Source organism: Nerophis lumbriciformis, linkage group LG26, assembly GCF_033978685.3.
Source record: "Nerophis lumbriciformis linkage group LG26, RoL_Nlum_v2.1, whole genome shotgun sequence".
Taxonomy (NCBI): Eukaryota; Metazoa; Chordata; class Actinopteri; order Syngnathiformes; family Syngnathidae; genus Nerophis; species Nerophis lumbriciformis.
The window spans coordinates 19,782,058-19,796,455 of NC_084573.2; the positions used below are offsets into that span (position 1 = coordinate 19,782,058).

Consider the following 14,398-nt stretch of genomic DNA (forward strand, 5'->3'; position numbering starts at 1 on the left):
GGGACAATTACCGGTAATATGTGACGGAATAAGGGAAGCAGCATGAGACAGCAAGCATTTGATGGAAGACGTTAATAGAGTCTCGGCTTCAAAATAAACTTTATTCCCTCTGAGTTTGTGTGGCCAATGAGGTATGATTCTTTCTGATAATTTATGTGAAATCAATGTGTTTTCTTTTATTTGGTGTCAGACTAATTGTAAGTTCTGTTTTTCTTATTTATTAGTTCTGACGGCTTTATTTTGGCACTGTTTTGGCATCGTTGTTAACGAGAAGAAGGCGTGGCTGAAATATGTCTGTGGGAGACTTGATTAAGACTACGGAGGGAGTAACAGTAGGTTTAAAATTAGATATTAAGAAATCATGTATTAAGAATATTTTACATGTAAAGATTTGTGTTTACTATAAATAATCACGTATGAACAATAAACAGACTTCATTGACAACTACAATTCAGTTGTTCAATACCATTTGTTTATATTCCAGATATTGTTCAACGTTCATATGAAAAGATAAAAAAAAAGGTTGATTGCTGCAAGGGGAAATAAAAATGTTCGATATCTTCCAGCGCAGTGAAGCCAATTCAAAACTGCTATGCCACGTCGGCATTAATTGCAAAAGTACACAAGACACAATAAATGAAAAAAAAAAAAATTAAGTAATATACTTTAAACACTATAATTTTGTAAATAGTCTGGTTGTTTTAGAAATACGACCGTAAAACTGTCATGATGACGGCGTTCAAAGCGATGCTAAATTAGCAATTATCTTTATCGGCTTTTGAATGCTGCTGAACCAAACTAAAACTATTGCGAAGGACATAGATAGATATGTTGACCCACTGCTAAATAAAAGTTTAGCAGAAACAAATTATAATTGTATCCTTGAGGCCATCGGTCCATGAAAGTAGACCAAGAAAACACCTGCAGAGCACGACCACCACTATAGTGATTGGTCGCCATAATCAAGTGTCTCCTAATCATTTTAGTCCCAAACAACCGCATGTGCTTATGCCAGGGGCCGGCCTTGTTGTGCTCTATTGTACAACAACAACATTGTGCTTATTACAAACCAGTATAGAATGCAGAGGTTTTAAGATACTTATTTGAAGTCCAGTTTTATTTATGGCTTAAAACTTTGTACTCACTGGACGAGCCAGGTTGGGCATTTCAGCGTGGCATTAACGTGCAATTTTCGGAGAGGGGTAATGTGGATGGGTTCTATTAAGTTGACCAGAGCCCGGGGCACCTGGCAAAGATGAACACAGCCAATATCAACACACTTAACCATGCTAGAATATAAATTATGCCACTGCGTATGTTTTACAGTACCTCTTTGTGTAGATAATCCAGACTTTCTTGGATCGTGTTGACATAATTCTCCACGGAAAAAAATAGCTGTAAAAAAATAAATGAACAAAATATGAAACATTGTCTTTGAAGCAATTTCTTTCGGATCCTAAGAGGTCATAAATACTCACAGAATTTTGGCAGTGATCACAGATGTCGTTTCCACCGATAAAAACAGTGATCACCTTCCAATCGGATTCAAAGTTGATGGTCTGCGTGAAAGAATTGTTTATGCTCTACTTTTCTCCTTTTTTTCTTTTTTATGTGTTTGTTTACTGTTGTTTACTTTCTATACTGCTTATCTTCAGTAGGATCACGGGTAAGCCAAGTCAAGAAAAATGTGTTTATTTGAAATAGACATTTTGTTCATTTAAGAATATTTTATCAGACACAGAATAATAATAATATTAAAACAGACTGATGTACTTACAGAGTTCTTCATCCTGGCCACCAGGGCGTGCGCTTGTTTTAGCAGGTCTCTATTTAACACATAATTGAAATAATTTTTATTTATTTATTTCTATTATTTTGATTATTAATACAGATTTTATGATTGTTATATCAAAATCATCTGAATTTTGATAATAACATTGTCTAAATGCATGTAATAGGTACGTGACAAAAAAATTATAATGCAAAGTGTCTCAAAGCAATTGATACCATGGCAAACAACTTTTCAATGGTAAAAGAGCTACACATTTTAGTTCAAGACTAAATTGCTTTTTTGTCTTAAATTATTCATTAAGACAATAAAGAAATGTGTGACCCATATAATGAAAAAAATTAAAACTTGATTCATTAATTTATTATCTTTAGTTAATTTGCAACATTGGGATTACAGAAAAATTGCTATAACTTCCATATTTCCTACAATTTTCAAAATTAGAAATTTGAAAAGGCAATCCAAAAACAATCTATTTCCAATAAATCTAATTATTCAATTATTTTATTAATTAATAAAAAGAAAAACTAATTCCCTATAACTTCAAATTTTGTATGCAGTTTTCTGTAAAGTATACCTTTTAAAGGGGTTCAATAAGATCAATCAACTTCATGCGGTGTTGTCACTACAAGTGTGAAGTCCCCATAGATGGCATCAGGGGCAAGAGTACACTTACGGTATGGATATACCATTGTTAGTATGATACTATCTGACCATAGTGGAGTTATTTTTCTGGATGAAATGTTACACATTTTTTGGCCGTGGCCTCGGACAGACATTTTCAGTACCATTTTTTTCGGACTAAACAGCGCACTCTTGATTTTTAATTCGCCTTATAGTCCGAAAAAAACGATACTGAAAATGTGTGTCCGAGGCAACGGCCATGAAAATGTAACCTGGTGCGGTGCGCTTAATTTACATAGTAAGTCTGGTTGTCCTTACTAACCTTGAACTCATTTTATGTCGTACATGCTGTAATGTAAGTGTGACCAGTGGATGGCAGTCACACATAAGAGATGTGTGGACTGCAGATTGACGCCTGTTGTTGAATAAATTACGCTAGCAAGCAAGACCAAAACTTTCATTGAGAATATATAACCTTACTGACGGCACTCAAAAATCTGTCAAAATGTTTTAGTTTGACTTCGGTAAGCTACGAAGCCGCACGGCTTGATGGGATTGTCGGGACAATTACAGCTCCTCAGACGTACTGTGCTTCAACATACGGGTATTATTATGGTGTGTGTGTATAAGGACCCCACAATGGCACACTTTAGGAGAAATATTCTCTGGCTTTTTGTTTTACCCTATTATGCAAAACCAACCTTTCTCACCCGTTGTGTATTTGGGATATGCGTAAGTCCCGAAAACCTGCACGCCATTGTAGCCCGCGCTGTTGCCAATAAGCCCCTTTTTTGTTGTTGTGGGGCATTCATCCTCCGCTGTTGCCATTTCTAATGCTAAGTAGAGTACGGTTCTAATTTATATCTATCAGGAGTTTAAGTAGAACCACGTAAATGAGACCGCCTACCAAACCGTGCATTCTGAAGAGATTGTCAGAAAGCGGCTTGAAAACAGTCTGAAAAACATAACCTATGCAAAATGTTGACCAAAGAACCATCATTGTTTATTATGAGAACCACAAAGAAGTGTTTTAAATGTAGAAAAAAATAAGATGACCTCTCGAAAGTGAACTGTTTTAAAGACGACCACAGTGGCACTGACAATGCGAGAGGTTGACACTTGATTTGTAACGTGATCCAAAATGGCTAATGCAACACACCATTGGTTGTTTTTATATCGATTGTTGAATGTATTACTTTTTTGGCTGAATATATACAACCCTAAGACCAATCCCCAATCCTAACCCTAACAGTAACGTTAACTTATTTTCAGCAGTATTTGTTTTTATTTATTTCTGATTTCTGTATTATGTATTGTCTCTCCAGCTTCGCTTCTGTTTAGACACGCTTCACTTAAGTTGTCATCATCCCTGTGGGCACGTCTTTGAGTGGATGCGACTTAAGAGTTGGCGTGACTTAGACTTAAGAGTTGGCGTGACTTAGACCTAAAGTGGTCGCGACTTAGACTTAAAGGGGAACTGCACCTTTTTTTGTAATTTTGCTTATCATTCACAAGCATTATGAAAGACATGCCGACGGATTGATTTTTTTTTAATGCGCAGACGCAGCTCGATATACTTGGCCGATTGTAACGTATCAACATGTAATGGGGGCTCTTGAACTATTAACTACCACTATTAAGTTACTCATTGAAGGTTTATTAAATAAAAGAAAACCATAATTAAAGTAATATCTGCACTCGGGAGGACTTACTTGCTTTTTGCTCCTTGAACAGCCTGGTTGAAAAAGGCCTGAGGTGTGTGCTCTTTCCCTTTTCCAACAGAGTAGCCCGTCACATTGGGATTAAAATGCTTCAAAATATCTATGAGAACATACAAATATAGTTTTATTTTTGTGCAGCTTTCGGAAAAATCCCCCAAAATACTTACTGGGCAGAGTTGTGACGGTTGTGAGGTTTCCATCGCCGCCGATACTAGACAAGAAAATAAAATATGATGTTCATTTGCATCCGAAAGAGGGTATAAAATATTTGTTTTTAGTGACGTTAAGTTTGAGGCACCTCCATGATAAACCTCTGTACTGAGTTAGGACATCTACAATGTTTGTTTGACTCGATCCAATGCCGTTCCCTGCCTGAAAACAGACATTATTTTAATATCACACATCAATGGGGTTTATTCAGATTAAGGTAAAAATAATTTGAATCTTGACCGCAAAACAACATCATATCCCAAATGAGTAGGAAGAAGCCGAGCTTGAGTGATAAGTGTCTTTCTTAAACTCGCTCATTTCATATAGTACACTGCACATAGTTTGTTCTATATTGTAATTCCACATACTAATATTCTAAACACAAGAATTTGTTTGTGGCTCCATTAAGGTCTTAAATTTTACTTATTATTAGTATTAAGAGTGAGGGCCCCAACCGTAAACCTAACATCACCAACCCACATACACACTTAGTGTGTTTACATGCACAAAACATTTGCTAATTGACAAGGCCAGAATGTGAGTTTTAATACTCATACATTCTGTCATTGTTCACTTAAATATAAATACGTCAATTTATACATAATTTATAAATGTAATATGTAATTTTATAAAATATATAAATATGTCAAGTTTCCATTTTTTTTATAGCTCACAGGTGTCTCAACTTCTTTCATTAAGGGCCGCACATTGAAAAAAGGATGTGGGGGCCATTTTGATATACTTCATTTCCAAAGCAAATTCAGTACAATATTTAGACAACCTAAATGTTATCTTTGTGTTATTAGTAATGGTGCATGATACATATCCATCCATCCATCCATCCATCCATCTATCTTCTTCCGCTTATTCGAGATCGGATTGCGGGGGCAGCAGCCTAAGAAGAGAAGCCCAGACTTTCCGCTCCCCAGCCACATCATCCTATGCCAGACGGGAGACATAATCTCCCCAACGTGTCCTGTGTCTTTCCCGTGGCCTCCTACCAGTTGGACGTGCCCGAACCACCTCTCCATGGAGGCGTCTGGGGGGCATCCTGACCAGATGCCCGAACCACCTAATTTGTCTCCTTTCTATGTGGATAAGCTGCAGCTTTACTTTGAGCGCTTTTCCGATCGACAGAGCCTCTCACCCTATCTTTAAGGGAGAGCCCCGCCACCCGACGGAGAAAATTCATTTCGGCTGCTTTTAACTGTGATCTTGTTCTTTCGGTCATAACCCAAAGCTCATGACCATAGGTGAGGATGGGTATGTAGATCAACCGGTAATTTGAGAGCTTTGCCTCGCGGTTCAGCTCCTTCACCACAAAGGATCGATGCAGGGTCCAGATCACTGCAGACGCTGCACTGATCCGGCTGTTGATCTCACGATCCACTCTTTCCTCACTCGTGAACAAGACTCCGAGGTACTTGAATTCCTCCACTTGGGGCAAGATCCCCTCCCCCAACCCGGAAATGGCACTCCATCCTTTTCCAAGCGAGAACCATGGACTCGGACTTGGAGTTGCTGATTCTCATCCCATTCGCTTCACACTCGGCTGCGAACCGATTCAGTGAGAGCTGAAGGTCCTGGCCAGATGAAGCCATCAGAACCACATCAAATGCAAAAAGCAGAGACCTAACCAAACCGGATCCCCTCAACGCCTTGACTGCGCCTAGAAATTTTGTCCATAAAAGTTATGAACAGAATCGCTGAAAAAAGGGCAGCCCTGGCCGAGTCCAACCCTCACTGGAAACTTATCCGACTTACTGCCGGCAATGCGGACCAAGCTCTGACACTGATCATACAGGGAGCTGACCGCCACAATCAGACAGTCTAATACCCCATACTCTCTGAGCACTATACACAAGACTTCCCGAGGGACACGATCGAAGGCCTTCTCCAAGTCCACAAAGCACATGTAGACTGGTTGGCCTAACTCCCATGCACCTTCAAGGACCCTGCCGAGAGTATAGAGCTGGTCCACAGTTCAGCGACCAGGACAAAAACCACACTGCTCCTCCTGAAATCGAGTTTCGACTATCCGGCGTAGCATCCTCTCCAGTACACCTAAATAGACCTTCACGATGGTTGGAACACATCCTCCGGTTCCCCTTCTTAAAGAGAGGAACCACCACCCCGGTCTGCCAATCCAAAGGCAATGCTGCAGAGTCTTGTCAACCAAGAGAGCCCCACAGCATCCAGAGTCTTTCGGAACTCCGGGCAGATCTCAGATTGGTTATCAGCATCGTAGCAGGAAGCTATCTGTATCAGTACCGAGTTGAAAACAAATATATTATGAATCCCTAATTTTTAGTATCAACATTTTAAACGTTTTCTCTTTACTTTACACCCATTTGTTCTTTTATTACACTTTTTGTCTTTTTTTGGAATAGTATTTTTAGAAAGGCCGCACTGTGGACACCCCTGGATTATCTGATAATTGATTATCATGACGGGATATTATCAATCATAATAATCATTATTATTGTCATTAGTGCGTCTACTGTAAGTAAAGCATCCCCTGTAATTAAAAACTAGTAACGTCTTTGTTTCGAACTTTAATCAAGGTTCCTTGAACACGCCACACTTAAACGTGACGTTGTCCAATGCTGCCAAAAATAGATGTATTATATTTGAACCTTTTTTCTATTACCTCATCCTGGTTCCGGAATGTTGCCGCTGTGTGTGAATGCTTAAAGGTGAGCTTTGATGGCATTATGAAGCCTTAGTTGCTTGAACATGTGTTTGATGCTGGGTTTGATGCTGCCAGGCGGAATGAACATTTTGTATTTTTTTGCTCAAACCATTTTAACAGCAACATCTATTTGATCATACGTTTCATGATGTCATTTATAATTGATAGACTTAAATGAAAGAAGAAAAAAAAAAGAAAAATATTCGCATGAAATCATCAAACAACTAGAGCAGTGGTGTCAAACTCAATTTCATTGAGGGCAACATTGTAGTTAATGTATAATCTCATTATATTAACTCACAATTCCTATTTGATCATTATTTATTTCATGTGCAAATTGATGGATAATGTATTGAAACCGTAACTCAGGGGGACAAGCATTTTATTGTAGCAAAAAATGTATGGGAGTACCGTATTTTTCGGACTATAAGTCGCAGTTTTTTTTCATAGTTTATGAAAGTTGCCAAATGTTTTTTTCCTTCTTTATTATGCATTTTCGGCAGGTGCGACTTATACTCCGGTGCGACTTATACTCTGAAAAATACGGTATATGTTAATAATACAAAGGTGTCACAACCTTTTCCAGCAAGGGCCGCCTACTAGAAAGTAAAAGTATGTGGGAACTATTTTGATGTATTTTATTTTGTAAGAAAAGTGCTATGAACATACATTGCATATGTTTAAAGACAAAACTTAAGTGACAGCTTTGAGTTGTAGATGGCAAGTGTGTTAGTATTACTGTATTTTCAGGACTATGAGCTGCTACTTTTTTTTTCCAAGCATTGAACCCTGCGGCCTATACAAAGGTGCGACTAGTCTATATAGATTTTTCTTTATGAAATGGATTAAGCAAATAAATCAATGTACTAACATTAACCACTTTAAACAACTGTTCAAACTCAAGTGTTTACAAAGAACAAGGAAAAATAATCCTGATAAACATCTTGAACTGTATTAAAAAAGAAGAATATTGTATTCATCTCATAAAGGATGAATAAAGACCAACAACTTTTTATGTTTTGTTTAATCAGCTGTTTTGCTGCTGTGTTACAGGCACTGTTTAGAAACAATTAAGTTATGTAAATAAACATTTACAATATCTTCCATGTAAATATCTCATTTAAAGGCCTACTGAAACCCACTACTACCGACCACGCAGTCTGATAGTTTATATATCAATGATAAAATCTTAACATTGCAACACATGCCAATACGGCCGGGTTAGCTTACTAAAGTGCAATTTTAAATTTTGCGCGAAATATCCTGCTGAAATATCCCAGAAGATGACAGTCAAGCTTTACCATTGGCCTGTGAAGAACTGGGACAACAGAGACTCTTACCAGGAGGACTTTGCGTTGGATACGCAGACACGGTACCGGGAGTACGCATGCAGCTGCGGCTTCCAAACATTTGATCGCTTGCCCGTACGTGCGTGCCGCTATGTGCATGTCACGTACGTAACTTTGGGGACTTTGGAGAAATATATGTGCTGTATGAACTTTGGGGAGGTGAACGGTACTTTGGGCTGTGGGATTGAGTGTGTTGTGCAGGTGTTTGAGTTGTATTGGCGGGTTATATGGACGGGAGGGGGGAGGTGTTTGTTATGCGGGCTTAATTTGTGGCATATTAAATATAAGCCTGGTTGTGTTGTGGCTAATAGAGTATATATATGTCTTGTGTTTATTTACTGTTTTAGTCATTCCCAGCTGAATATCAGGTCCCACCGGCCTCTCACAGCATCTTCCCTATCTGAATCGCTCCCACTGCCCTCGAGTCCTTCACTCTCACTTTCCTCATCCACGAATCTTTCATCCTCACTCAAATTAATGGGGAAATCGTCGCTTTCTCGGTCCGAATCGCTCTCGCTGCTGGTGGCCATGATTGTAAACAATGTGCGGATGTGAGGAGCTCCACAACCTGTGACGTCACGCTACTTGTCTGCTACTTCCGGTACAGGCAAGGCTTTTTTATCAGCGACCAAAAGTTGCGAACTTTATCGTTGATGTTCTCTACTAAATCCTTTCAGCAAAAATTAAATGATCAAGTATAACACATAGAATGGACCTGCTATCCTCGTTTAAATAAGAAAATCGCATTTCGGTAGGCCTTTAACTACTTACCGGTGTATATATCTGCTGCCTATAGTCCAGTTTGGCTAATATATGAAAAAAAAAATTCTTATAAAAATTTAGTGGGGGTGATTTATAATCCTGAAAATACGGTAATTATTGCAGATTAAAAAAATAAAAAATGTTCTATTAAAAAAAAAAGACGTGAATGTAATGATGGAAAGCTGAACTATTGATACTATAATAATAATAATACACTGTCACCTATAACAAAGCTAACCCTAAGTTTTGTCTTTAAATATGTGTAATGTCTTTTTTTTAATCTTTTTTTTAATGAAATATACAAAAAAAGTCAAAATGACCCCCATATATTGACTTTTTAGTTATTAGTATCACATTTTTAGCTTTTTTAGCTTTACATCACACATTTTTGCTTTTTTTTTTTCCACAGTTTTACTGATATATTTATCCAACAATATGCCAACAAAACTGGAGTCACGGTGCGCACTTTGGACACCCCTGTGTTAATATAATGTTTTTGCATGGCCAGATTGTTTTTAAGAATCAGAATCAGAATAGCTTTTTATTGCCATTGTTTGAGAACGGGTTCACAAACGAGGAATTTTTAAGGAAGTTTTACGTTTGAAAGACATGCGAAAATACATGCAATTTTTCTTTCAAAATTGATAGAACAAATACGTTTAGTAAGAAAGATGAAGTGCTTTATTGGTGCACATAATTTCCAGGCTTTCGCGGGCCTTGAGTTTGACAGTCGTGAATCCCGAGCAGCGTACACTGTGGCTGTTTACCACAATATACGATTAATCGTGTTGACTATTTAAAATGATGTTGTGTATTTACTGTTATGAACCCCCTTTACAATAAGGTTTACTCACTGTCAGAGAGTCTCCTATGGCAGCAACCACTCTGATATCTCCTGGCCTGAGTTCATGCACTGATAAAAGCACAAGGTGCAACAGCAAGACAGCATATTTGTAGTTAATTAACATTGACCATAAACAGTGTTATGTGACAAGTGAGTATTTTGTTCACAATGAGGCTGCATTGACTTACCCGAAGTGGGTGTGGAGTCAGAGGGGCTGCCATCCTCACAGGGAATCTTAGTGCCAGTTGTCTGAGCAGACACACACAGCACAGCCACAGTCAGGACTAAAAAACATGCGCACAAAGCTGCTCTCATGTTGGCTTAAAGTCACACGAAGCCTCTCACTCACTGGGTGGACGGGAGGAAAGGCGCTGCTGGTGTGATTTATAGGCGAGTTCCCTTTCGTCCTCACAAAAGGACGGTCCTTTGAAAGTGCAAGGAAAAATTGGTTTTCTTTCAAATCTATGAAGTGTTTTAAGAGCTGTCACTGAAGTCAATTAAGTAGACGTACAGTACGTTTCTAGGTTTTTTTCCATTTAGCTCAGTATTAAATATAAAATAGCCTAAAAGAATACCCACGAGCTTCAAGCACTAAACAAATCAAATCAATTATTTTTCACTCTCTCCAGGAATTCGCCATATTGCAATCGCACAAATTCAAACAAATTATGCGCAGCCTTAAAACTTTGCCCGAAACAACAATCCCTGCTAGAGATGACAAATGTTCTTCACGAAAGCAGGAGAAAACTAGAAGCAGTGTGTTTGATTTAAACATGTATAATTTGACAGCACTAATTCTGATTAATCACACATTTGAATTTGGATTAATCATGATTAATCACAGTGGCTACAAAAGCATTGCTTAACTCAGTGTTTTTCAACCACTGTGCCGCGGCACACTAGTGTGCCGTGAGATACAGTCTGGTGTGCCGTGGGGAGATTATGTAATGTCACCTAAATGGGTTAAAAATATTTTTTGCAAGCCAGTAATTATAATCCGCAAATGTGCCGTTGTTGAGTGTCTGTGCTGTCTCGAGCTCGGCAGAGTAACCGTGCAATACTCTTTCATATCAGTAGGTGGCAGCAGGTAGCTAATTGCTCTGTAGATGTCGGGAACATGGTTTGTCGTGATCACAATATGCGGGAGGGATTGTGTAGTTAAAAAGGTATCTAACTTTAACCAAAAATAAGCAAAAGGCGAGATAAGAAAAGACATTGATGCTTAGGGATGGCTATGCAAAACGAAACAAAAACTGAACTGGCTGTAAAGTAAACAAAAACAGAATGCTGGACGACAGCATCCGCACAATTTATATAGTCTTGATTGCGAGAAAAACAAAGCAGGTGTGGGGAATAGCCTTCAAAGAAGACACAAAACTTCTACAGGAAAATACCAACAAAAGAGGAAAAGTCACCAAAATAGGAGCACAAGACAAGAACTAAAACACTACACACAGGAAAACACCCAAAAAAACTTCAAAATAAGTGACGGCGTGATGTGACAGGTGGTGACCTACTTTGAGACAAGAGCTTTAGTGATGCATGCTTGGTTATGGTTTGAATGCGTATCCAACAATTGCGAGAACGACTTTTTATTGTCAATAACGGCTACTGAGTTTCATTTTTTTATCTTTTCTGCTGGTGGTGTCCCTCCGCATTTTTTCAATGAAAAAAATGTACCTTGGCTCAGAAAAGGTTGAAAATACTGGCTTAACTCAGGTGTTCTCAAACTTTTTTCACCAAGTGCCACCTCAGAAAACACTTGGCTCTCCAAGTACCACCGAAATGACCATCAATAAAATACAGTGGTATAGTAAGTAGCACGTATTCATTAAAATAAAGGCAGAGGTTTTATTTAACAAGAATATTTAATATTTTTGAACACTGTAACATTATAAACAGTTTGAACAGTACCACAGTGTTTGAAAATAGGAAAATAAAACACTGCATTTTAATCAAGTGATTCTTTGGATTATATGGAGCCCGTGTACCACAGTTTGAGAATCCCTAGCTTTTCTTTTTTGTGCTACTTTCTGTTGACAACATTGCCGCGGGTATATACTCCACCAGAGTTGCTTGTCGTTCACTGCTAGTAGCGTTCTTGCTAGCGGCTGTCTCAAAAACATGTTTTGCTTTTATTTGATTTTTTAAATGTACTATGCAAAACCAATTTTTCATACCTATTGATACCGGTTTTTGTGAATTTGGTATCTGCTTAAGTCCTGAAATGTTTATATCAAACCACGGAGGCATGGCGGAGATATTTATAAAACAATCTTGCCTTCCTTAATACTTCCTCCAAACGAGTTATTTGGAATTTGCCCAATTTGTGACGTTTTTCCTGAGTGTGATGTCAGCAAATATATCCATATATGGTAGAGATTTCGCCATTGTAGTTCGACGCTATAGTCAATAAGCTCCTTCTTTTTCTCCATCCTCTTGTTGTGGGGCAGACAGGTTCGTACATGCACATGCATCCTCTGCTCTTGCAATTTATAATACAAAGTAGCGTATAGCTTGAACTTATATTTGTCAGTAGACAATACGGAAGTGCTAAAAACTATAACATGGCGGACAGGGAGAAGATGTTGTAGAAGTAGAGTCACATGAATAAGACCGCTCACAAAACGGCGCATTCTGAAGAGACAATCAGAAAGCGGCTTGAAAATGGTCAGTAAAATATAATCCATGCAACATTTTGACCGAAGAACCATTATACATGTTATGTAGACCACAAGGAAGTGTTTTAAGAGTACACCATTTTTTTTATGATATGACCTCTTTAAAGTTGTTCCACTGATAAGATAATTAATTGCTGCAATATATGCAAATGACCTTGGTTTTATCTAAATTCCTGTCAGGTGTTTTTTGAAGTGATATTTGCCAACACTCGGGAGTGTCCTGACTCATTTTTGCACATAGCATCCCAACCCGCCCTTCAGCTAACCATCCGCGGTTAAAGTAAAGAAGCATGTGCGATGAAAATAAATTGGGTGATTCATTATTTTTTTGTGATTAATCGCATGAGTGAACTTGTTAAATTTGACAGCCTTAGTAAGAACATTTTTCAAGCGTAAAACATACACAGAGAATGTGTTCGAACGACAGAGCAGAGGACATAAGGAACAATTTGATGGTTTTTCTTTGCATAAATTTGATGTATTATTAGTTATAAATAGGGCTGTCAAATGTCAATGCATGTGAATAGATCACGAAAAATATGTCATTAATCATGTACAAACGCAGATAATTCACACAATTGATTTTGGCCGCACATGCTTTTTTACCGTATGGCAGTGCTTCGCAGTGTTGGGTTAGTTACTGAAAACCAGTAACTAGTTACAGTTACTAGTTACTTTATTTCAAAAGTAACTCAGTTACTAACTCAGTTACTTAAACCAAAAAGTAATGTGTTACTGTGAAAAGTAACTATTTAGTTACTTATATATATTTTTTTTTTAAATTTTTAAGGCCCCATTTAATGCCCTTTTAGCCTTCATTTTAGTACTGTTATTGCACTGGAGAATAATACAATCTGTTGATCAACTTGACATGCATTTGCATCACTGAACTCTGCTAAGCAATGTGGTCTACATACAACACACAAAGACAAAGATATGTTTTAAAGGGCCAATTTGTTTCAGACCAGAACAAATTGACAAAACTATTTTAAATAGCTGCAACTAACATACATAAGTAACAAACAGCATAATAACAACATAGCTGTAAAACAAGAAAGGCACACACTACATACATAAAGCCTAACCAGGCGTTTTCTCAAGGAATTCTGAAATAAAATCATGTCTGAAGCCCAGAACACTCTACACATTTCCCCACTTAGTTTAGAGAAAAGGAAATATTAGCCTGGCCCACTAGTATCCCTCTTTAGGTTTGTGAACTTTATAGTCTAAACATTTAGAGTGATGTGATAGTCAAACACTCTAAAAGTTTAAAATGAAAGAGTATATAAGAGAATTGACAGAGTGTGTGTACCTTCAGTGTGCAGTGCCTCATTAAAATCCAGCCGCTGTTGGAGGTGGAGGTGTGTCTCTTTACTAGCTTCGTCGAAGCATGTTGTTTTTGTCGCTGTTTCAGCATATTTGAAACTTACATTCAACTAAAATGTTCTTTTCTTTGTGGTCGATAAAAGAAACGTACTGAAAATATCTCCATTTTAAGAAACTCGGCTTCGGGGTTCGCCATGACGTCTTGATAGTAGACACAGACACGCCCCCTCCCACACACACACACTCACACGCACACACACACGTACACACAGACAGCGCGCGGCGCGCCTCTTTTTTGTCGCCTCTTCAGCAGCGCTGCAACACTCAGATCTTCTCAGTTTCTAGCCGATACTACATAAAAAATAACGCAAAATAACGCAGTAACGCATCATGTAGTAAC

General features: G+C 38.1%; 1 protein-coding gene across 1 annotated transcript in view; it reads right to left on the reverse strand.

Moving 5' to 3' along the window:
• The window catches only part of LOC133623832 (phospholipase B1, membrane-associated-like), a 63,969-nt gene that overhangs the window by 27,398 nt on the left and 22,173 nt on the right, over positions 1-14,398 (reverse strand). Inside the window, exons 13-22 of the mRNA XM_061987257.2 lie at positions 10,341-10,415; positions 10,180-10,240; positions 10,002-10,060; positions 4,433-4,506; positions 4,302-4,345; positions 4,126-4,234; positions 1,778-1,826; positions 1,479-1,559; positions 1,330-1,395; positions 1,146-1,246 (exon numbers count right to left, since the gene is read on the reverse strand). Of these exons, the coding sequence (XP_061843241.2) occupies positions 1,146-1,246; positions 1,330-1,395; positions 1,479-1,559; positions 1,778-1,826; positions 4,126-4,234; positions 4,302-4,345; positions 4,433-4,506; positions 10,002-10,060; positions 10,180-10,240; positions 10,341-10,415 (719 nt within the window). The remainder of the gene's footprint in view (positions 1-1,145; positions 1,247-1,329; positions 1,396-1,478; positions 1,560-1,777; positions 1,827-4,125; positions 4,235-4,301; positions 4,346-4,432; positions 4,507-10,001; positions 10,061-10,179; positions 10,241-10,340; positions 10,416-14,398) is intronic.